At 35.9% G+C, this 25,258-nt stretch overlaps 2 protein-coding genes and 1 long non-coding RNA gene across 3 annotated transcripts; 2 read left to right on the forward strand and 1 right to left on the reverse strand.

The window, feature by feature from the left end:
• Positions 1 to 1,437: 1,437 nt before the first annotated feature.
• On the forward strand, positions 1,438 to 3,424 carry LOC109796473 (uncharacterized). The gene is made up of 2 exons (XM_083072936.1): positions 1,438 to 3,315; positions 3,398 to 3,424. The coding sequence occupies exons 1-2, from the start codon at positions 1,438 to 1,440 to the stop codon at positions 3,422 to 3,424; spliced, it is 1,905 nt and encodes a 634-aa protein (XP_082929062.1).
• Positions 3,425 to 14,863: 11,439 nt separating this feature from the next.
• Positions 14,864 to 16,971, reverse strand: LOC145957565 (uncharacterized). Its single transcript, XR_014433597.1, has 2 exons — positions 16,084 to 16,971; positions 14,864 to 15,115 (listed from the first exon to the last, which is right to left on the reverse strand). It is a non-coding gene; the product is annotated as an uncharacterized LOC145957565 (long non-coding RNA).
• A 1,372-nt stretch (positions 16,972 to 18,343) lies between these two features.
• LOC109794331 (uncharacterized) lies at positions 18,344 to 21,288 on the forward strand. The gene is made up of 2 exons (XM_020353784.3): positions 18,344 to 18,993; positions 20,132 to 21,288. Exons 1-2 carry the CDS (start codon positions 18,820 to 18,822, stop codon positions 20,669 to 20,671), a joined length of 714 nt encoding a protein of 237 aa, XP_020209373.1. The 5' UTR covers positions 18,344 to 18,819; the 3' UTR covers positions 20,672 to 21,288.
• Positions 21,289 to 25,258: the final 3,970 nt, after the last annotated feature.

Genomic DNA, 25,258 nt, shown 5'->3' on the forward strand with positions numbered 1-25,258 from the left:
TATTTAATTAAATAAATTTCATAATTTTTTCAGTCTTTTAATGAAATAAAATATTTTTATTTTTATTATTATTTTTAAAAATATTTAACATATTTTCTTTAATTATGCATAATTCTTAAATATGAAAGTTTCATAAATAAAATTTAATATTTTGAGAGGGAATAATTCGTCACAAATATTTTCACAAAATATTTTAACTTATTTGTGACGGAATTTTGAGAGGGAAAAATCCGTCACTAATTTTTTTTTATTTAGTGACGAAATTTGTGACGGATTTTTTAGAGACGAAGTTTATTCCGTCACAAACATTTTTTTTTGTTTAGTGATGAAATTTGTGACGGATTTTTAGAGACGAAAAATTTTCCGTCACAAAATCCGTCACAAATTTTTTTTTTTTGATTCAGTGACGAAATTTGTGACGGATTTTTAGAGACGGAATATATTCCGTCACAAAATCCGTCACAAAAGTCAATAAATTTTAGTCCGTCACAAAACTTAAAATTCCCTCACAAAATGCGTCACTATTAGCGATGCTATTTTTTCCGTCACAAAATTCGTCACAAATATTAATTTTTCTAGTAGTGTAATGACATCACTTTTAAAATCGGCTACATTATGACCGATTTTAAAAGTCCCTGACGCTACTTTTAAAATCGGCTCTTGAACAGCCGATTTTAAAAGTGAGACTTTTAAAATTGGCTCTAAACAGCCGATTTTAAAAGTCTACTTTTAAAATCGGCTGTTCAAGAGCCGATTTTAAAAGTATCACTTTTAAAATCGGTAATTGAACAGCCGATTTTAAAAGTAGTATCAGAGAATTAATTACACTATCTCTACTCCTATTGCTCCATTCTCTACTATTTTGCTTCAATATCATATATTCTTCCTCTTTACTCTCTAGGACTCTCATCTAAAGTGTGCAGCTTCTCATTTTCTGGGACGAATTCAACATTGAGGTAACATTTTCGTTTCATGCTTCTTATTTCTTTGTTTCTGGGCGAACTTTGAGTCTGGAACGGCCCTAGAACGGTCCCAGAACGGCCTGTACTGCTTGCAGAACGGCCCGTACTGCAAGAAGAACGGCCCGTTCTGCAAGCAGTACAAGCCGTTCTGCTTGCAGAACAGCCCGTTCTGGGGCCGTTCCAGGGCTGTTCCAGACACTGAAGCAGTTTTAGGCATTTTTCTAAATTGGACCCCTTGTATGTATGTGTTATATATTTGTATTTTATTAATAATTTGTGATATAATTAATGTCTACCTAGTAATTTAGTGTTTAGAAAAATTAGGTGGTTTATTTGATTTTTATAAATTAGTATGATGTTATATTTATGCACATATTGAGTGAACCTTAGTTTCCCTTTTGAAATTTAATACAAATGATTAAAATAGTAAGATTAACGTTCATGGTCTATGTTTTTTTTATGATGAACAGAAGTTATGGATAAAAGTTGGTTATTGAATCGAAGTTGGATACATGCATCACGTATAAGTGATGAGTATGAGACTGGAGTAGAATATTTTATTGAATATGTAATACGAAATGCTAATGATGATATGAATGGAAGGTTTTTTTGTCCTTGTGTTAATTGTTGTAATGCGACTCGGCTAGAACTTGATGTTATAAGAGAACATCTTTTGTGTGATGGATTTCTTAACAATTATACACGTTGGATATGGCATGGTGAAAATGTTGACATTCAAAGTGAATCAGTCGAAACTCAAACTCAAACATTTACACAAGAGATAGATATGGATGATCGGTTAGAGGAGATGCTTCGTGATATTGGTCCAGAATCATTCAAGTGTGCACATATGTATGAAACTATGTGCAACGATTTGGAGAAGCCGTTGTATCCAAACTGTACAAAATTCACAAGACTTTCAGCCATATTAAGATTGTTCAATTTGAAGGCAAGAAATGGATGGAGTGATAAAAGCTTCACAGAATTGTTAGAGCTACTGAAAGAAATGCTTCTAGAGGGTAACACATTGCCTAATCGTAACTACGAGGCAAAAAAGGTGTTGTGTCCTATGGGTTTGGAGTATAAGAAGATACATGCATGCCCAAATGATTGTATGTTATATCATGGTGAGTTTGAAGGGTTGCATCAATGTCCAAGATGTGGGTTGTCACGATATAAAAAGAAACAAGATGATTCTGATTATGATGTGAGCACTAAGGGTCCTCCAACGAAGGTTTTATGGTATTTGCCAATTGTTCCGAGATTAAAACGTTTGTTTGCTAATGCGGATGACACAAAGCTAATGAGATGGCATGAAGATGAAAGGAAGTGTGATGGAAGTCTTAGGCATCCAGCAGATTGTTTGCAATGGAAAAAAATTGATTCTATGTTTCCAAATTTTGGCAAGGAGCCAAGAAATGTGAGGCTTGGACTAGCTACGGATGGAATGAATCTGTTTGGTAACTTAAGTACTAAGCATAGTTCATTGCCTGTTTTGTTGACAATTTACAATTTACCTCCGTGGTTGTGCATGAAACGCAAATATTTAATGCTATCTATGATGATTTCTGGTCCAAGGCAACTAGGAAACGACATTGATGTTTATTTAAGTCCATTGGTGGAAGACTTAAAGATGTTGTGGGAAGAGGGAATTGATGTGTTTGACGGGTATTCAGGTGAATTGTTCAGGTTGCGTGCCATGTTGTTCTGCACAATCAATGACTTTCCAGCATATGGAAACTTGTGCGACAACAGTGTTAAAGGGCATAAAGCTTGCCCTATATGTGAAGAGGACACTTGTTACCATCAACTACTTAATTGGAAGAAGACAGTTTACCTTGGCCATCGAAGATTTCTTAAACCTAATCATCCATATCGAAGGTTAAAAAAAGCTTTTAATGGATTTCAAGAATATGACAGTGCTCCTACTGCATTAACTGGTGAGCAAGTTTATGAACGGGTGAAGAATTTAAATATGACACTTGGAAAGAAGGGAAAACATCCCAAAGAAAGAAGCATATGGAAGAAGAGGTCGATATTATTTGATCTTCCATACTGGAAAGTTCTTGATATTAGACATTGCATTGATGTCATGCATGTTGAGAAAAATGTATGTAATAGTGTAATTGGCACACTTCTCAATATTCAAGGCAAGACAAAAGATGGACTCAACTCTCGTCTAGATTTGCAACTCATGGGAATACGGCAACAATTGTATCCACAACCTAAGGGTAAGCGAACATATTTGCCCCCATCATGTCACACATTGTCAAAAAAGGAGAAAACAAGTTTTTGTGAGTGCTTAAATGGTGTCAAAGTGTCGCATGGTTACTCTTCTAATGGAAAAAGTCTAGTATCAATTAAAAAAACTACTTTATTTTATTTATCATTACACTTTATTTTAAAATATAATAATGATGTCCTTTTATCATTAGGGCTATGGAAGGATACCATATGCTTAAAAGTTCAAAGTTAAAGAAAAAAATGCTTTGGGTCTCTCTTAAAATAAGTTATTTTAGTAATGATATTTTTTCTAAGGTATTTTCTTTTGAATTACCATTACTACTAAAATTGGTTTTTATATTCTTTTTGTAGTCTCATAAACAAAAAGGAAACTATGAGTGCGGATACTATGTAATGAAGGCAATGCATACTATTGTTGATTCACAAATAGTATCTGGGTGGACTGAAGTACGTTTTAGAATTTTAAATTTTTTTATTTTAAGTTTGCATTTTATCATGTTTTAAGAGTTACTTCTAATTGTTCTAAATTTTCTTAACAGATATTTATAGATCGATCACCATTGTCGCTAGAAGATATAAACACCATTAGGGAGCAATGGGCTACATTTTTCATTGAAACATTGGCTAGCTACGAGTTATGATTACAATTTTACTTATTTTGTAGTTTAGGATGTACATAATTTGTAAGTTACTTTGATTACATATATGGTTGACATTTACCAACTCTTGTTATTTATATGTAATTTGGTATATTAAAAGTATATGAATTGTCTGGTATTTTATTAATTTGCAGGTTTTGTTCAGGGATCCTCCTAAAATAAGTCAAATATTTAAAAAAAAATTAACAACTTTTAAAATCGGTCATGCCATGACCGATTTTAAAAGTCCAACTTTTAAAATCGGTCACTTTTGACCGATTTTAAAAGTGAGACTTTTAAAATCGGTTAGCGACCAATTTTAAAAGTGCCAGTTTTCAAAATCGGCTCTTTTAAAATCGGTCACAGAACCGATTTTAAAAGTAAAAAACGACCGATTTTAAAAATGTTTTTTCCACTAGTGAAAATCAAATTTATATAGTATGCAAATAACATCGTCTTTATAGGGGGAGGCTAAGCTAAGTAATGTCATAGCCATTAAAAGTATTCTTAGATGCTTCGAATTGACATAAGGATTGAAGGTTAATTTTTTCAAGAGCAGGTTCAAAGGGGTTATAGTGACAAATAATATTTTAAAATGTCATGCTTAATTGATGAATTTCATATTAACGCATTTGGCATTTACATACCATGGTATACCAATATTGGTGGTAATCTAAGAAAGGTAACTACTTGGAGATTGGTGATCCATAAAATTAAGAAAAAATTATCAGTTTGGAAAAATACGATGCTCTTTATGGATGGAAGGATTTGCCTTATCAATTTTGTATTGTCATACCTACCTTTATTTTATTTATCATTCTTCAAAATGCCTAAACTAGTAGCTAAACAAGTTATTAGTTAGTATCCAAAGAAAATTTTTATGGAGCTATAAGGAAGGGAAAGAAAAAATATCCTCGGTACGATGAGACATGATCTATCAACCCAAAACACATGGTGGTTTAGGTGTGAAAGATATTAGTCTCTTCAACAATGCATTGTTATCAAAGTGGAAGTGGAATCTCTTCCACCAAAAGAATTGTCTTTGGTGGAAAGTATTGAATTCTAAATACCGTGGTTGGTGTAATCTTGGGGTTGGAAAGCTAGTAATAATTCATCTTTATGATGGAGAGATTTGAGAAGAGTATGTGGGGCAGATAATCAATCCAAGTGGTTTGATAACTTGATGGTCTAACATGTAGGGGGAGGGGGATCAAATAAGATTTTGCATGGATAATTGGATAGGGAACGTTGACCTTGTAGTGATATTCCCAAAATTACATTCAAATTCATAACAACAATACGAATGTATGGCTGATATGGGAAGCTGGCATGATGATACATAGGTGTGAGATCTTAAGTGGTATAGAAGATGATTTTCATGGGAATTGGCTTAATAGGGAATGAAGTAAAAGTTTTTGTCAACCGTGAATTTGCAAAGAGATCAACATGACAAGTGGCAATCGCTTGCTAGAAGCTCTGGAAAATTTTCTGTTAACTTAAAATACAAAATAATTTATAATGATCTACATAGGTTACAAGTGGACGATTTTTTGCAACAGATTTGGAGACTCAAGGCTCCCCTTGAAGCAATTACATTTATGAAGGGTGTATACCACAATGGTTTACCAACAATTTAGAACTTGCATAGAAGAAATGTGGGACTATATTTTGCATAAAAACCTTGTCCTTTATGCTAATCCCAAGCTTAATCAGTATCTCATATTCTGTTAACCTACAAAGTCATTGATTCAATTTGGAAGTAATGGTTTAGTTGGGTTAATACCTCTACAATCTTTCCAAAAAAAAATCCTATAATTCACTATGATTAAGTGTCGAATGTTCTTGGATCGAAAGAAGAATTTGCTAAGTGGAAGGTGATTTGGTGTTCCATAGCTTGGTGTATTTGGAAGCATAAAAATCTTTGTGTCTTTTGGAGAAGCCATTTAGACAGTAGCAAGCTGATGGAAGAGATATTGTTTACATCTTAAAGCTAGGTGAAAGTAAATAACCTCTCATTTCAGTATCCTTTTACTCGGTGAATCCTTAATTCGAATTTATGTTTACTCAAGCGTAATTTTACTTTAGTATAATAGAGTATGACAAAGTCTTCTTATCTTATAGAAGTCTTGTCCTTATTCATTTGGGATAAAAGTAAGATCATAATTATTTGGGTGGAGTTATTACTAGCAAAGCATACTTAGACATGTGTATTTGTATCATGAATAGATCAGATAAATTAAGGGTAAATGGTATTTTCTTGATGGAATTTCTAGGTTGGGATACAAGGATGAGCTAAAATGATTATTCTATGGTACATGGATTGGAATATTTATAAGAGGCTGAAGTAGTGTTCACTTTGTTATGGTTGCAACATATTTGACTATAATAAGCGGATCAGATACATATATCCTTACTCAATTAATGAATTTTTTTATTTTTGGCTTTTGGGGACTAGTAGTTAATTAACTTGATAAATTGATATAGGAAGGGGAAAAAATAGACTTTTGATAGGTTGGATGTGACAATAACATCTTTCTGTTTGGTTGTATAGTTAGAAGGTAAATTGATAATTGTCAAATATATCAATATCATTAATCTAATTTAGACAATTATCTAGCATATTTTATGCTTTAGAGTCCTATTTTTGTTAAAATTTACACTACAAGAAAACGTTGAATAAGTGGCGGAAAATAAGCGTCGGCTAATAGCTGACGCAAATAGTATCGGAAAAGCCGACGCTATTTTAAGATTTAGCGTCAGCTTTTCCGACGCTAAACTTAAAATAAATTTAAATTAAATATTTTAAGTTTAGCGTCGGAAAAGCCGACGCTATTATTTAAATATAGCGTCGGCTTTTCAGACGCTAAACTTAAAATATTTAATTTAAATTTATTTTAAGTTTAGCGTCGGAAAAGCCAACGCTATTCTTTAAATATAGCGTCGGCTTTTCCGATACTAATTTAATTTAAATTTAAATTAAATTAGTGTCGGAAAAGCCGACGCTATATTTAAATAATATACGTGCTTTCAGAGAGATAAAAATAATTTTTTCAATGTTATATACGCATAATGTGTTCTAGTACACTTGGTTATCAAGTTCACTTAAGACCTCAAGGTTCACGGATCGAGTCCTAGGAATGTTAAAAATACGAACGAATAAATGATAAGCGAGAAAAAGAAGATAAATAAAAAAATAAAATAAAATTTGTGTCAACATAGTGTCTGCTTAACTGACAATAAAAAATTAAAATAAATAAATTTGTTAGTGAGGGCTTAGCCGACACAAAAAAAATTGTGTCGACTTATTTAACGTCGGCCTAAAACCGACGAATAACCGACAATATTGCGTCGGCTTTTATGATTTAGAGTCGGCTTTTGGCCGACTCTAAATTGAAACATTCTTGTAGTGTTAGTATTTTAATTTTATCTCAATAATTAGTAGTTATTTTAATTTTAGGTGTTTTTGATGTTTTTTTTTTAGTTATGAGATATAGGAAGAAAGTAATTAATGTCAAAGAAGCTAACATTGGGAGCACTCACTTAGAGCGAAAGGGAAGCAAGCTCTAACAACTTGATATGCTTGCTAGATTTGAGCCATATAGACACTTTGAATGAGCCAACTTGAAGATACCCCTAGGGCACTATGAAGGACTCGCTTAAGTAAGCCATTGAAGCATTCTGAGTGACTGAACATCACAAACCAAATTGGAAAAAACCCATTTAAAGTCAAATAAAAATTGGATTTCGAGATAATAGAAAAATACTCCACATATTATATATATTTTAGAGAGATTTGAGAGAATATTTTAAAAAAGTCGTTGTAAGGGATTGACGTAAGTGATTCTACTCCATGTAATTTTTCGTATTCTTATCTAATAAATATTTTTATGCAGTTAATTGTTTTCTTTTGTTCTTAATGTTTGTTTTGACTTGATCACTTAATGTATGATCTCATAAATTTAATTGAGGTTGATAAATCCCTTTTGAAGCTGTGACACCCTCTACCCCATTATTAATATACAACAAATGTAACAATAAAATATTTCTTTTATTCTTTTTGGGTAAATAAAATCTTTCATAGTTGACAAATATTTCAAATATCACAAGGTAGAAGATTCACATTCGTAACTCATAAATCATAACTACAGTGTAAAAGAATTATAAAAGAAAAGAAGTTAAGATTTTCAATACAATTTAGTGAAAAACAAGAAATCATATATATACAAATAATAATAAAGGAAATATAAATTAACTCCAGTAAAGGTGGCAGTGCCTCCTGGTTAGGAATCAATTTATATTTTCCAAATCATGTAATAAAATATAAATAAAGATATTCATTCTGGTCTTTTATCAAGAACGTTCAAATTACAATTCTTAACATACATTTTCCTTGAATTATAAACTTTATCTACGTTATCTCTTCGTTAGAAATTACAAAGAAGAGAAACTAAAGTTATTAAAACAATAACATATTAAACTAAAATAACTATGCCCCGATGTCACATCCTATCAGAGCATGCCCAATTGAAGCCTTTAAGCCTCATCACCAACATCCTCATGATGCTGATCATCTGCAACACAATTTAAAACATATACAAAAACAACAAGGGAGTGAGAAACATCTCACTCAGTTTCAGGTGCAGAAATAACTGCTAGATAGCACACACACACACACAACATATATAAGTCACATGTAAACAATACATAAATAGTCAATATCATATATATATACTCATTTATCATGCTTATGATGTCATGGACTCAACTCATAAATGCATGCATGTGGCGCCATACGGAAGATTCACAATTCATCGTTGGTGACCCTAAGGTACACCTGGTTACATCACTGGTGACCCTAAGGTACACCTTGTTAGCATGTTACATCGTGGGTGACCCTAAGGTACACCTTGTTAGTCGTGGGTGACCATAAGGTACACCTTGTTAGCATGTTACATCGTAGGTGACCATAAAGTACACCTTGTTAGTCGTGGGTATGCGGCCTCAGCGGCACACCTGGAGTAATATATGCATATGATGCATGTCATACATTCATAATCTCATGGACTCAACATTTAACTTATTACATAATTTCATTTAGTACATCATATCATTATTTGTCATAGTATCATAATCATAGTTTGTCTCAATAGTCCATTCTTAGGTCTCATGTCATTTGTCCATATTTCACATGGTCATGTCATCAATACTCCTCATAAGGTCCGCATAGGTATTCACAGAGAGCATTCTTGTTCATATTAAAACTCATTTATTATTAACATTAATTTCATACTCATTTATTACTTTCAACAAAGAACAAAGTAAAGTAAATAGAAAATCAAACAGAATAACGGCACCTTCAACAAAGAACAAAGTAAAGTAAATAGAAAATCAAACAGAACAACGGCATCTTCAACAAAGAACAAAATAAAGTAAATAGAAAATCAGACAGAACAACGGCAAGGGATTGGGGGCCAATCCGACAAACAACTATCCAACAATTATCCCCACACCCCTGAGCGAGGTTCTCACTCCCCCCCTTACCTGGATAGGCGGAGTTGGAACTTGGGCAGGACCTCCTCCTCTGGATCCCCTCTTTCTTTTCCTTTTCTCTCTCTTTCTCTCTCTCTCTCTTCTCTTTCTCTCTCTAGGATTTCACTTCTTCTCTGTATAAAAATTTTCACCCCCCTGCCCTATTTATAGGCAAACTGGTGTACCCGGAACGGCCCGTATTGAATTCGGAACGGCCCGTTCCGGATCCTTCGAATTTGTGCAAATTTCTCAACTGGAACGGCCCGTTCCAAAATCGGAACGGCCCGTTCCCAAAAAGCAGAACGGCCCGTTCTAAAACCAGAACGGCCCGTTCTTAATCTCAGCAGAACGGCTCGTTCTCCTTCCGGAACGGCCCGTTCTCCATACCAGAACGGCCCGTTCCAGGCCCGTTCTGGGACTACAAAAACCTCACATTTTCAACATTTGGAACGGCCCGTTCCACTTTTGGAACGGCCCGTTCCGAAACCCAAAATATCCCTATAACTTTATTAAAATTACGAAAATGCCATTAACAAAAATAATAATAATAAAGATTTGGGTGTTACAATTCTCCCCTCCTTTTAGAAATTTCGTCCCCGAAATTTACCTGAAAACAGAAATGGATGAGCTTCTCGCATCTTGCTTTCTAATTCCCATGTAGCACTTTCTTCAATATTTCCTCCCCAAACGACCTTAACCAAAGGGATTTCCTTTCCTCTTAGTTGTTTCACTCTCGTGTCATCAATCCTTAGAGGAACCGTTTCATAAGTAATATTATCCTTCAACTGAATGTTGTCAGACTCAATGATATGGGAAGGATCATGGACATACTTTCTGAGTTGGGAAACATGAAAGACACTATGGAGATTTGAAAGAGATGGAGGCAAAGCAATTTGATAGGCCACTTCACCGATTCTTTTAAGAATTTGATAAGGACCAATGAAACGTGGAGTAAGCTTACGGGATTTCAGTGCTCTGCCTACTCCTGTCCAAGGAGTGACTTTAAGGAATACATGATCACCTTCTTTAAACTTAAGGTCTTTTCTCCTCTTGTCATTATAACTCTTTTGCCTACTCTGAGTTGCTCTCATCTTCTCTTGGATCATCTTAACCTGTTCAGTAGTTTGTTGAACTATCTCAGGTCCTAACATGACATTCTCTCCAGGTTCTACCCAACATAAAGGTGTTCTACATCTCCTACCATACAGAGCCTCATATGGTGCCATCCCAATACTAGAATGGTAGCTATTATTGTAGGTAAATTCTATCAAAGGTAGGAAACTATCCCAACTACCCCCACGTTCTAAGATGCAAGCCCTCAACAAGTCTTCCAAAGATTGTATGGTTCTCTCAGTTTGGCCATCTGTTTGGGGATGGTAAGCTGAACTCAATCTAAGCTTAGTGCCTAAAGCCTTATGCAAACTCTCCCAAAATCTAGAGGTGAACCTAGGATCTCTATCAGACACAATACTAGTAGGAACTCCATGCAACCTCACGATCTCACTGATGTACAACTTGGTTAACCTCTCCAAAGAGTACCTAATATTAATGGGAATAAAATGGGCAGACTTAGTCAATCTATCCACAATGACCCATATAGCATCCAAGTTCTTCACAGTCTTAGGTAACCCAACTACAAAATCCATAGAGATGCTATCCCACTTCCACACAGGCACATCTAAAGGTTGCATCAAACCTGAAGATTTTTGGTGTTCTACCTTAGCTTTCTGACATACTAAGCAAGCATACACAAATTCCTCCACTTCCCTCTTCATCTTAGGCCACCAAAACATCTTCTTAAGGTCTTGGTACATCTTAGTGGCTCCTGGATGGATACTAAGGATACTCTTATGACCTTCTTCCAGGATTGCTCTCTTAAGTTCTAGCACACTAGGAATGCACAACCTATCCTTAAATCTTAAAACTCCATCCACTCCAATTCTAAACTCACTTTTCACACCTTGATTCAACTTCTCTACCCGACTCAATAAGAAAGGATCCATCTTCTGACCTTCTCTAATCTCATCTATCAAGCTATTAGTCACTCTTAAAGCTCCCAACTTAATACTCTTAGAGGTCAACTCACACCCTAAGCTCATATCCCTAAACTCCTCAATCATTTGCATTTCCCTAATCATCAAGGAAGACATTCTCAAAGATTTTCTACTCAAAGCATCAGCTACAACATTAGCCTTGCCAGGGTGATAATTTAATTGAAAGTCATAATCCTTAAGAAACTCTAACCATCTCCTCTGCCTCATATTCAATTCCTTTTGGTCAAACAAGTACTTAAGGCTTTTATGGTCACTAAAAACCTCAAATCTAGACCCAAACAAGTAATGTCTCCACAACTTGAGCACAAAAACTATTGCAGCTAACTCAAGGTCATGGGTAGGATAGTTTTGCTCATGAATTTTAAGTTGTCTTGAAGCATAGGCTACTACCTTACCCTCCTGCATAAGTACTCCTCCTAAACCCAATTTAGAAGCATCACAAAATACCTCAAAAGTCTTACTAGGATCAGGTAATACTAACACAGGAGCACTAGTTAATCTCCTCTTAAGCTCTTGAAAACTCTCCTGACACCTAGAATCCCACACAAAAGGTTGGTCTTTCTTCGTTAGCTTAGTCAAAGGAAGAGCTAGCCTAGAGAAATTCTCTATGAACCTTCTGTAATAACCAGCTAGTCCTAGGAAACTCCTAATCTCAAATACTGATTTAGGTGTTCTCCACTCTAACACAGCTTCTACCTTAGCAGGATCTACAGCTATTCCACCCTTGGATATCACATGTCCTAGAAAGTTCACACTATCCAACCAAAATTCACATTTTGACAATTTAGCATACAATTGTTTCTCCTTAAGGGTTTGAAGAACGATCCTAAGGTGCTCAACATGCTCTTCCCTAGTCTTGGAATACACTAGGATATCATCTATGAAGACCACTACAAATCTATCCAAGTAAGGGTGAAAGATCCTATTCATGTAGTCCATAAAAACACCAGGCGCATTAGTCACACCAAAAGGCATAACTAAATACTCATAGTGCCCATAGCGGGTTCTAAAGGCAGTCTTAGGAACATCCTCAGCTCTCACTCTAATCTGATGGTATCCTGACCTTAAATCTATCTTACTGAACACACAAGCTCCAACTAGTTGATCCATAAGGTCATCTATCCTAGGCAAAGGATACTTATTCTTAATGGTCACTTTATTCAGTTGCCTATAGTCTATGCACAACCTCATGCTCCCATCTTTCTTCTTAACCAATAAAACAGGCGCTCCCCAAGGCGAAACACTAGGCCTAATGAATTGTTTTCCTTGTAATTCCTCTATTTGTTTCTTAAGCTCAACTAACTCTGTTGGGGACATCCTATAGGGTGCTATAGATATAGGTGGGGTACCTGGTACTAAGTCTATGCTAAACTCACTCTCTCTCTCAGGTGGTAAACTAGACACATCCTTAGGAAATACTTCTGGAAATTCTCTCACTAAGGGAATCTCATCTAGCTTACTATCAGTCTCAAGTGTTAAAGAAGCTAAGATCATGTACACTCTTTCATTGTCTTTTAAACAAGTTTCAATGTCAGCAGCACTAAGAAATTCCATACTCTTACATTCACCAAAGGAAATAGATTTCTCAAAGCAGTTTAAAAGGACATGGTGAGAAGATAACCAATCCATGCCAAGAATTACATCTAATTGACTAAGAGGCAAACAAATTAAGTCAACTAGAAACTGCTTATCAGAAACTGTCAAAGGACATTTCAAACACACTAGGGATGTAGTCACAGGACCATTAGTAGGGGTTTCAACAACTAGATCAAAATCTAACAAAGACACAGGCAAATTCAATTTTTGGACACAAGAGACAGAAATAAAGGAATGAGTTGCACCAGAATCAAATAGTACAACTAAAGGAGTCTCAGCTATGAAACAAGTACCTTGTATCAAATTTTCTGACCGAGAAGCTTCAGCACCGCTAAGAGCAAATACTCTCCCTACAGTCTTTGAACGCTCAACTTGCGAACCCGATCCAATAACACGTGTTCTTCGTGGTTCAGGACATTGGGTGCTGATGTGACCCTTGCCACTGCAATTGAAGCAGGTAATCTCCTTGTCAAGACACTCAGACTGATTATGACCAACACGTCCACACTTCCCACATCTTCCTGAAGGAGTGGACACAGACCCTCCAACACTTCCAGTAGCACTAAAAGTGGATCCTCTAGTAAACAACTTACTTTTATTAGCAGCAGCTTTACTCCCTTGAAATCTATTAGAAGCGAAGTAAGGCTTACTCCTTCCCGAAGTACTAGAACTCACAGCACGGATAGGACCTCCAACTCCTTTATAAAAAGCAGCACGAGCACTGTTGTCATGATCATAAATGCTGCACTTATTGACCAGAGTGGGAAAGTGATATATCTCCTGATAGTTAATTGCAGTTTTCACTTCAGGACGCAGACCATTTACAAATTTTATGCATTTAGCTCTTTCACCACCCTCACCATGGTAGTGTGTGCAATAACGAACCAAAGCATCAAATTTGGCAGCATACACAGCCACTGTGTCGTTCCCTTGATTCAGCTCAAGGAATTCCATTTCTTTCCGACTTCTCACATCATCCGGGAAATACTTCTCAAGAAAGACCTTCTTAAAGTTGTCCCAATTCAAGTGCACCCCTCCATCAATCATCCTCCGAAGTGCTCCTTCCCACCAAAAGTGAGCATCAGCAGTCAACATGAATGTGGCCAACTTCACCTTCTGAGCGATGGGACAATCCATAACATTGAAAATTTTCTCTATTTCTGTTAGCCAATTCATAGCAGCATCTGGGTCATATCCTCCTTTAAAGGTAGGTGGGTGATTTCGTTGAAATTGCTCCAACCAGTTAGGAGTAACTTCAGTCCTATTGTTATTATTCATAGCTTGTGCTAATGCTTGAAGAGCATCGGCAATCGCACGATCATTTCTACCAGCCATAGTCTAAGAAAATAATACAATCAATAAACATAATCAATCATCATACTAGCATACCAACAAGTTTAACAATCAGTTTAGTCCATCATTCATGTACCAAATAAACATAATAAATCAAGTAAGCATAGTAAACTCATAACACACGGTCGATTAGATCGACCTGCTCTGATACCACTAAATGTGACACCCTCTACCCCATTATTAATATACAACAAATGTAACAATAAAATATTTCTTTTATTCTTTTTGGGTAAATAAAATCTTTCATAGTTGACAAATATTTCAAATATCACAAGGTAGAAGATTCACATTCGTAACTCATAAATCATAACTACAGTGTAAAAGAATTATAAAAGAAAAGAAGTTAAGATTTTCAATACAATTTAGTGAAAAACAAGAAATCATATATATACAAATAATAATAAAGGAAATATAAATTAACTCCAGTAAAGGTGGCAGTGCCTCCTGGTTAGGAATCAATTTATATTTTCCAAATCATGTAATAAAATATAAATAAAGATATTCATTCTGGTCTTTTATCAAGAACGTTCAAATTACAATTCTTAACATACATTTTCCTTGAATTATAAACTTTATCTACGTTATCTCTTCGTTAGAAATTACAAAGAAGAGAAACTAAAGTTATTAAAACAATAACATATTAAACTAAAATAACTATGCCCCGATGTCACATCCTATCAGAGCATGCCCAATTGAAGCCTTTAAGCCTCATCACCAACATCCTCATGATGCTGATCATCTGCAACACAATTTAAAACATATACAAAAACAACAAGGGAGTGAGAAACATCTCACTCAGTTTCAGGTGCAGAAATAACTGCTAGATAGCACACACACACACAACATATATAAGTCACATGTAAACAATACATAAATAGTCAATATCATATATATATACTCATTTATCATGCTTATGATGTCATGGACTCAACTCATAAATGCATGCATGTGGCGCCATACGGAAGATTCACAATTCATCGTTGGTGACCCTAAGGTACACCTGGTTACATCACTGGTGACCCTAAGGTACACCTTGTTAGCATGTTACATCGTGGGTAACCCTAAGGTACACCTTGTTAGTCGTGGGTGACCATAAGGTACACCTTGTTAGCATGTTACATCGTGGGTGACCATAAAGTACACCTTGTTAGTCGTGGGTATGCGGCCTCAGCGGCACACCTGGAGTAATATATGCATATGATGCATGTCATACATTCATAATCTCATGGACTCAACATTTAACTTATTACATAATTTCATTTAGTACATCATATCATTATTTGTCATAGTATCATAATCATAGTTTGTCTCAATAGTCCATTCTTAGGTCTCATGTCATTTGTCCATATTTCACATGGTCATGTCATCAATACTCCTCATAAGGTCCGCATAGGTATTCACAGAGAGCATTCTTGTTCATATTAAAACTCATTTATTATTAACATTAATTTCATACTCATTTATTACTTTCAACAAAGAACAAAGTAAAGTAAATAGAAAATCAAACAGAACAACGGCACCTTCAACAAAGAACAAAGTAAAGTAAATAGAAAATCAAACAGAACAACGGCATCTTCAACAAAGAACAAAATAGAGTAAATAGAAAATCAGACAGAACAACGGCAAGGGATTGGGGGCCAATCCGACAAACAACTATCCAACAATTATCCCCACACCCCTGAGCGAGGTTCTCACTCCCCCCCTTACCTGGATAGGCGGAGTTGGAACTTGGGCAGGACCTCCTCCTCTGGATCCCCTCTTTCTTTTCCTTTTCTCTCTCTTTCTCTCTCTCTCTCTTCTCTTTCTCTCTCTAGGATTTCACTTCTTCTCTGTATAAAAATTTTCACCCCCCTGCCCTATTTATAGGCAAACTGGTGTACCCGGAACGGCCCGTATTGAATTCGGAACGGCCCGTTCCGGATCCTTCGAATTTGTGCAAATTTCTCAACTGGAACGGCCCGTTCCAAAATCGGAACGGCCCGTTCCCAAAAAGCAGAACGGCCCGTTCTAAAACCAGAACGACCCGTTCTTAATCTCAGCAGAACGGCTCGTTCTCCTTCCGGAACGGCCCGTTCTCCATACCAGAACGGCCCGTTCCAGGCCCGTTCTGGGACTACAAAAACCTCACATTTTCAACATTTGGAACGGCCCGTTCCACTTTTGGAACGGCCCGTTCCGAAACCCAAAATATCCCTATAACTTTATTAAAATTACGAAAATGCCATTAACAAAAATAATAATAATAAAGATTTGGGTGTTACAGAAGCTATAATTTAGAGAATAACATTAATAACAATTATCAATAGGAATAAAATAGGTCTTGTTAATCAACGTTTTAGACCTTTAACCTTAACTTGAGTTTCTTAATAAACTTTATTAAGAAATTGAAATTTTCCTTAGAAAACTTAGAATTTCTCATTTAAAGAATTAGGATTAAAATATTTTTTTAATTCTTAAAATAATTTAATAAATTGAATAGTAGTAATGAAGGATACATGTAAAAAAAAGTTAATGAAATCAATTTCTGATAATTTTCTTTTTTCTTTTAAATTATCAGTTATCTCTTCAATATTTTTCTTATTCTAGATTCATAAAAATATGTTATTTATCTATATTGCATTTTTTAAATAAATCTCTCTTTTTTCTTCTTCTAATTAATATTAAATTAAATTAATTAATTATAACAATGATTCCTGAATTTGATTTTTAAACTTCCATCCACTTTACTACTTACAATAATTAATACACATGTCAAATATCTAATATAAATAGGTTGTTATTCACTGTTTATCTTACTTTATCATAAATAGTAGGTGTTTTAGCACATAGAGATCGACAACTCAAAATTTTACTTTTGTAGAGGGGAATTTGGTATACCTTGTATCAATTTAATATTACTCTTTCTTTGTAAATAAAAAAATATAAAAATAATGTTCTCACTAAATATGTCCCGGTATATAAAAGAGGAAGTCAACTCAATATTTAAGATTTTCATGATATATTGTTTATTCTATGTATGTCTACTCAGTCTTGTAATAAAAAGTTCTTATTGTTTCTCTTCAAGTATATAAAGTGATATAAAACTCCAGGTGGGTCCAAATGCCGCATCTTCTCGCTATTTCTTTATGTAATTGCATTCAAAAAAGCTAAACCAACATGTTTGAATTCGATATACTTTTCTGGCCAAAGGAAAAAAGTGCTAGACATATTAAATATGTCTCTACAATCTGATCTAATTCTTGATTTTTGTCATATCAAATCAAAGTAAATAAATAAGCAAAATATGTTGAAGATTCGACATAGCAAATCCAATAAAACTAAATATTCCTTTTTTAACCGGAATTAAGCTAGCTGAAAGACTAGACCTAGTGGGGTTTGGAAAGAAAACAAAATTAGGAATTTAGATAACGAATATAGATATAGGGCTGTATATTCTTCAGGTATTCGCTGGATCGTTCTTTAATTTTGTTCTCTTGCACATAAACACTAGGATTCTTTTTTTTCTTCCTTTTTTTCCCCCTTATAGATTTCGAAAATCACTCATAAAAATTGAATATATGAACCAAATTCCATAATCTGAGTAGCATGATGACACATATATGGTGATAGGTTAGGTGTGTGCGTACGACAAATTTGCAAATGAAGAATATGTAGGACAGATGCCCGCGGAACAATTAACTAACATCACGAGTAGAATTTAAATAAAAAGATAGGTACAACAGGAAAAAATGTCAGCAATTATTTCTAATAAATCTCAATATAATAGAATAAGAAGAAAAAAAACTTAAAAAAAAATATTACCAACATTCTTCGGAATTAACAATTATCTCTATAACAAATTAAGTTGGTAATTCTATGACAAATCTTAGTTTTAGCCTTATTGAAGGAGTTCATGTGTTGGCTTAAGATTTACAATTCTTTTTTTTGTTGATAGTTCAAATAGTTATTTATTTTATTTTTTTTGCAGTTTTTAGCTTGGACTCATAATGCCTTTTATCTTAAAAAACAATTACCTCTTTTGTTTTCGATTGTGTGTGCATACATTGTACTTAATCTAAATTTCTTTATTATTTTGCTTCTAGAATTTACGCCAAACTCATAACATTTTAAATTCACCTCAAATGAGGTCCGGGTTCATCTTAGATCCATTATTATTCATTAATAAAAGAATGCGCTCGAATTAGGAACATATTGGTACGAAGCATATTCTGAAAGAATTAAATTAAATCGTGATCTTCATCCCATCTATTGCTTCGAACCGAAAAACTAATGTAGCGTTCAATCGAATGGAATATTTGTTATTAAAGTCGCTGGTTTACGAGGCTAGTTGTTTCACTCATAGGTGGCAAGAGAAGGGCATGCAGAAGGAGTTTTATACATATATAAAGACGCGTTGTTCACTAAAATATATTATATAAGGAAGCATTTGAAAGAGGTAGGTAGATGCATATGGAGTGGAGAACATGTTATCTGGATATGACTTTGATACCATTAGGGTTACTCATAAACGTTGGTTACCATGTTTGGTTATGGCATAAGGTTCGGACACATGCTTCCATAACCATCTTCGGAATAGATGCCGATGGCCGGTATTTGTGGGTTTCAGGTATGATGAAGGTATGTCTCCTTCAACTTCATAGTAATAGTAATGATATTCCAATCATTATAGTCCACATAATAATGGAGAGTCTGTATAATATATATATATATATATAATTTTAAGTTCTTGTACTTTGAAAGAGAAGAGGGGGAGGTAGGAGAAAAAAGAAGAAAGAGAAGAATAGAGAATAGAAATAAGAGAGAGAGAGAGTGGAGAAAGAAGAGACATTGAAAAAGTTAGAGAAAGAAGAAAAACAAATGGAAAGAAAAAAAAAAAGAAAAGGAAAGAGAACAAGAAAGCACAGAGACAAAGGAGAGAAGGAAGAAAGTACGATAAATGGAGGAAAAAGAGGCAAAAGAAAAGATAAGAAATAAGAGGAAAGGGATAAAGAGATAAAAAAAAACATAGATGAGATAATAAAAAATATGAAGAATATTTGATTCTTATTTTTTTTTGGAAATATTTAAAATTTCACAATTTTAAAGAATTTTAAGAATACTTAAATTTTAAATTATTTATAAATTTTTTGTTCAAATAAAATATTTCACTTTAAAACATTTAATTTTTTTTATAAAAATTATTCTATTAAAATTTCTCATTCAAACACACTCTAAACATAACATAAATTATATTTTAAAAAAAAAAAAAAGTGTCGGAAATCTTGTGTTAGGAGAATTTTATCCAAATAGCAGCACAATAATTGTATGAGAGTAATTTGAAAAGAGAGAAAGTAGTTATAAAAGAGAGAGAAATATACTTTTGTTTATTTTCAGAATTTTTTTTCATGCTGTAAAAGAACAGACGTAAATAAAATTGTCATGATGATTTATCGAAAGGAAAAAAATGTAATGATTATAACAATTTCAAAATATTTTGTGGTTCATAAAATTAAAACAGTTCTACATTTTCTTCCAAAGAATATATAATGAGTATATCATTTATACAATATAATTTCTTAATTACTTTTTTATAACAATTCTTTTCTCTCTATTTTTTTTTATCATATGATTTATTTCATTTCACATTTTCTCTCTAGCTTTTCATACTTACAAAAAGAAATTATATTGAAGAATTTGTTGCATAAAAGACCTGACATCGACAATTTGTTGATCCTATTTTGATATAGTGACATTATATGTATAAATTTGATTAAAGGATATTGACAAGAAGAACATTGTAGCGGTTCAAAGTATTCGGAACATGATGATGGGATCAATCTTTATGGCCAACACAAGCATCCTTCTCTGTTGTGGCCTTGGAGCAGTGATTAGCAGCACTTACAGTGTGAAGAAGCCTCTCATGGAATCAATTTATGGAGCACATGGGGAATATGTTGTGGCACTTAAATATGCAACACTTTTTGCTATATTCTTATTCTCTTTTCTCTTTCACTCTCTGGCAGTGAGGTTTCTCACCCATTTGAGCATCCTCATTTGCACACCACAAGATGTGATGACCTTGGTTACCCCACAGTATTTGAGTGAGCTACTAAGAAGAGCCACTATTTTGAACATTGTGGGAAATAGGATTTTGCACACAGGACTTGCCCTTCTGCTTTGGATCTTTGGGCCAGTGATGGCATTCTCATGCTTGGTTGCCATGTTGCTGGTGCTTCATAAGCTTGACTTTGTGGCTAGGAAAGAAAAGGTCATAAAGATAGGAACTGACAAGGAAATTGGTTGTCCTGAGATTTGAGCTAGAGTCTCAAGTTGTGTGCAATTCAATCATGAGATTTTGTATTTTACATACATGTATCTTTCACGAAAAATAATTTTGTTTGGATCGAATATAATAAGACGATTCAAGAAATTTTATATTGATAGCATTTGTGTTGTTTCCCTTGTTTATTTTGAAAATCAGGGGCGATGATATAGGAGTGACCATGGTCACCCACAAATTTTTTAACTTACTTTAAATTTTTATTATAAAACATTTTTAACACCCCTGAAAGAAAGAAAAAATGAGAATTTTTTTTCTTAGCTCCATAAGATAAATCCTGCCTCCATGGTTGGAAATACTAAAATTCTATTTCAAGTTTTTTTTGGCCTAGTTATAGTTAATATGAAATTTTTTTACATACGCTAAAAATTGAATACAAAATTTTCTGTTAAATAAATTATCCTTATAATGTATGAATTAATGTTTAACTATTGCACCAACCTATTAAGTTAAAGACTTTTTTCTTTTAATATTAACACGACAACAATGTGCTTAAATAACAAAATGGTCAACTATATAAGGGTTGACTTGTTCGTCACATAAATTCTAATAAGTATCGTAATTTATTTTTTCAATTAAATATTAATTTTTATTATACATCTTAATGCTTTATTTTTATTTTTTTTAATTTCCATCTTTACATCATGCTTTGGACAAATGACTTGAATATCCACGAATTGCAGTAATTATAAAACAAAAAAGGATTTTGTTCTTACCGGAAATCTGCTATAGAGCTGATCCGCCGGGTAAGATTGGTGAGCCTCCTTCGCTGGGTGTATTGGTGCTCCGAGATGGGGGAGGTACCTGCAAAAGAGACTCCGATGCTAAAGTTAGGGTTTGTATGAGTATGAGTCTCGTATATATGTAATGCACATACCTTTGTGTGAGTTAGGGTTGTCTTGGGCCTGAGATAAGATATGATATGATACGATATCATATAATATGATATGATCACGTTGTGACATAATATGGTATAATTGGAGAACGGTTTTGGCCTGGGACGAGATCTCCGGGCTCGGGCGTGATCTGTCCGGATTCCGGGCTGACGTTGTTCAACGCATGTCCGGGATGACTCTTATAATGTCAACCCGGGCTGAGAGCCCGGGTGCGAAATGCGGTCAGTACACTAGCCCCCCGAGCTCCGAAGGCCGTGGGCCGAGGATTTAAGGTCGGGCTCGTGAGAGGAGAGGTGGCTTTGCACGTACGCTAGCTGGAGGCTCGCCACGTGTCGCGACTGTTCATGCTCTGGAGACGTTTGATTGACGTATTGGGGGCAGTGACGGTTTTATAATGATGGTTTGGTAATAAGTGTGTCGTTGGGTGTGCCTTTCAACTGACACGTGTCGCGTCGATTTTGAATTTCGGGGAGAGTTTTAGCCTTTCTCTCTTCTCGCGCCTCTTTCCTGTCTTTCTTTTGACTTCTCGAGTACGAGAGATTTTCTTGGTTCCCTTTACCTCCTTTCTCTTTTGCGCTTCCGTCGCCGTCGTCGTTTCTGGTAGTCCCTTCTTTGGTAGGGTTGTTTTCTGAGGAGGAGTACCAGGTACTTCCTTTTTATTTGCTTCTTCTCTTTTTTCATGGCCGGTGGAAGTGGTGCCGGATCCTCTGCGTCTGCCAGGGGCAAGGCGCGTGGCAAGGTGGTGGCCGTCGGAAGGGTCACTGTTGAGAAGAAAGATTCGCCGCCACCTAGGGGCCCAGAGCCGGGCGTTCCTGGTTACGACTGGGTCAAACGCGAGGTGGCCGAGGCTCAGAGCATTTTTTGCTCTTTCCTCGAAGTGAATGCGTTTCGGAGAGCGCATAGGGTTTGCGATTCCTCCATTTCCCACATGATTCGGCTTGAGCCCTGTTAAGCTGATGAGGGCGTGTATATGGGGAGGTCTACTGATCCCCCTCATTTCTATGTATATCAATGCTTTTTTAGGGATTTGGGTGTCTGTCTTCCTTTTACCCAGTTTGAGTGCGATTTTTTGAATTTCATCAACGCGGCTCCTTGCTAGTTGCATCCCAATAGTTGGGGTTTTTTGAGGGCTTTTCAGGTCCTGTGTACAGTTCTAGGTATAGAGGTGTCTCTTCGCGTCTTTCTTCATTTTTATCAATTGAAAATGGGCGTTCCGCCTTATGGCATTTTGTCCCTGAGCGGGAGTAGGGATGGGGGCTTGTTTACTCCCTACTCCCAATCGTACAAAAATTTCAAGCAGGAGTTTTTCCGGGTCGCCCTTGTGGGTGTTGACCCTTTGGAAGACGAGGTGTTCTACTTCGGCGGTTTGCCGAGGTTTCCATTCTATTGGTGTCCCAAGCCGTCCCGGTTTCACGGTTTGGGGGATCTGAAGGTGATGGCCGCGGAGACGGCCGCCATCAAGAATCTTGCCGCGCTCCCTCGTCCGTTGGATTGCAAGCTCGTCTTGTCGCTTGCGAATTCGCCTTTCAGGAAGAGGGGCCTAGAGAGTGAGTATTATGTGCTCTGGTAGGTTTTTAGGACTTGTGTAGTTGCTGGTTATTGATGTGTTTCTGTTTCTTTTCTGCAGGCATTATGGGCAGAAACTTGTGGCGTCAGCTTAAACACCGCTATAATGTTTCCGAGCTCGAGGTTCTCGAGCCTCCGGAGGAGGATGCTGTCTCCCTAAAGACCCACCGGAAGAGGAAGAGGGGGAAGGAGGAGGTCGGGGGGACCTCCGCTTCTCACGATGTCGAGGAGGCGACCTCCCGGGCTGTGGACGCTGTGGATCTCACCGACAGCCCTCCGGCCAAGGAGGCCTCGCCAGTGGCTACGGCGGAGGTGGTAAAGGGTGTCGGGCTTACTGCACCGGACACCGAGGTGAGTAGCTTATCATATGCACGCGTTTTTCGTGTTAATTCCCCGTCTTTGTTTCTTGAGGCGTTATGGATCCCTTTGCAGGGCGGGGTTGGCGTTGTTGAGGTGGAGGTTTGCATTTCCGAGCAGACCGTCCGAGTTGCCAAGGTGGTAAGTATTGCCTTCTCGGACTTTTCACTCTGGCTTTTTGCTATGTTGCCTGGCTGTTTGATCTGGGTGATTTTTTGTAGGCAGGAAATGCCTCTGGGCCTGAGCTGCAGGCGGGGAAAGCCGCTGAGCCTGAGGTGCAGGCGGGAAAAGCCGCTGTGATGGAGGAGGCCCATGGGCTAAGGGCCCAACTACTAGAGCAATGGCAAGAAGGATGCATGAAGAGTGGGCCCAAGCCCAAGAAAGGCCCACCACTTTATTTTGTTGGGCTTTAGCCCAAGCCCATTAGATTAGGGTTAGAATAGGATTGGGCCTTAGTGCCTTGTATTTCTTTTGGGCCTTGTATTTTCGGCCTTGTAGTATAGGATTTTCATTAGAGGTCATGTGAATTTAGAGGTAATTAGGTTACATGTTAATCTACATTAGCATGTAATTAGAAGCACATTTGGTGAACCCAACTTAAACCCTTAACCTAATTGGGCCCTAGAGTTAAGTTAACCATACCATGGTTTTACTTAACTCTAGGTGAACCCAACTTAAACCCTTAACCTAATTTCTACTATAAATTCCTTTATGGCCGGATTGTGTAATCACTTTTGGATGATATATTGATGAGATTTCTTTCCATAGAAATTGCCTATCCGAAAGTCACCCTCCCTAACTCTACCCTACTTGAGATCCTCTCCTTGTAGAGCTAGGAAATTCTTCCTTCTTCCGGACTTAGCTAGACGCAAGCTAGAGTCACATTGGTGCTTCTTGGAGCTTCCATTCCTTGTCAATCTTCCAAGGAACCGAGGAGCATTGAGGGAATTCTTGAGGATTTCCAAGTGGAACCTCATCAAGTGGTATCAAGAGCTTCGGTCTTCAAGAGATAAGTTCATCTTCTTGAATTTTGATCCGTGGTTCCAAATTGTTCTTGTGTTCATCTTGAGTTCATCTTGTTCAATTTTTGAGTTCATGTCACTATTGAGTTGATTCCTTCCTAGATCTAGTTTTTGTTTCAAAATTTGATGGATCTAGTTTGCATTGCTTGAATGATTCATATGCGCCTATGTTATATGCTTTCATGAATCATGCTAATTTCTTCTTGTGTTTAATTAGGAATTTTCTGCCTATTAGCCTTTGATTTTGTTTGAGTCTTATTTGCATCTTATTCGGTCAAGTAAATGCTTGAGTCTTTTATTTTTAAATCCATGTCTAGTAGGTTTATGTAGTTCTTATATGTTCATCTATCTTAGCTATGCTTGTTGATCCTTGTTAATTTTTGATTTGTATCTTGAAACAATTTTCTGGATTTGGCCGAGATCCATTTCTTTTCTTTGGTATAAGCTCATGAATTTTGTTTCATTTTTGAGTTCATAAACTACTACTAGATCATTAGTAGTTTTCTTAGAATTTTAGGCTTCCAAAATTTCTTGAAAATGTCTTACACAAAAATTTTAATTCCGTGAGGTTTGATTTTGTTTCATTGGTGTGTGCTGGAAAATTGTGTTTGGATTGCAATTTGAATTTGAAAATTGGAGCCAAAACCGTGCATGTGCTACATAAACCAACCAAGCATCAAAAGCATGTCACATGTTCATTACATTTTGACCTAATTTGTGTG

This window comes from Cajanus cajan, chromosome 1, assembly GCF_000230855.2.
Source record: "Cajanus cajan strain Asha chromosome 1, NIPB_CcT2T_4, whole genome shotgun sequence".
Classification (NCBI taxonomy): Eukaryota; Viridiplantae; Streptophyta; class Magnoliopsida; order Fabales; family Fabaceae; genus Cajanus; species Cajanus cajan.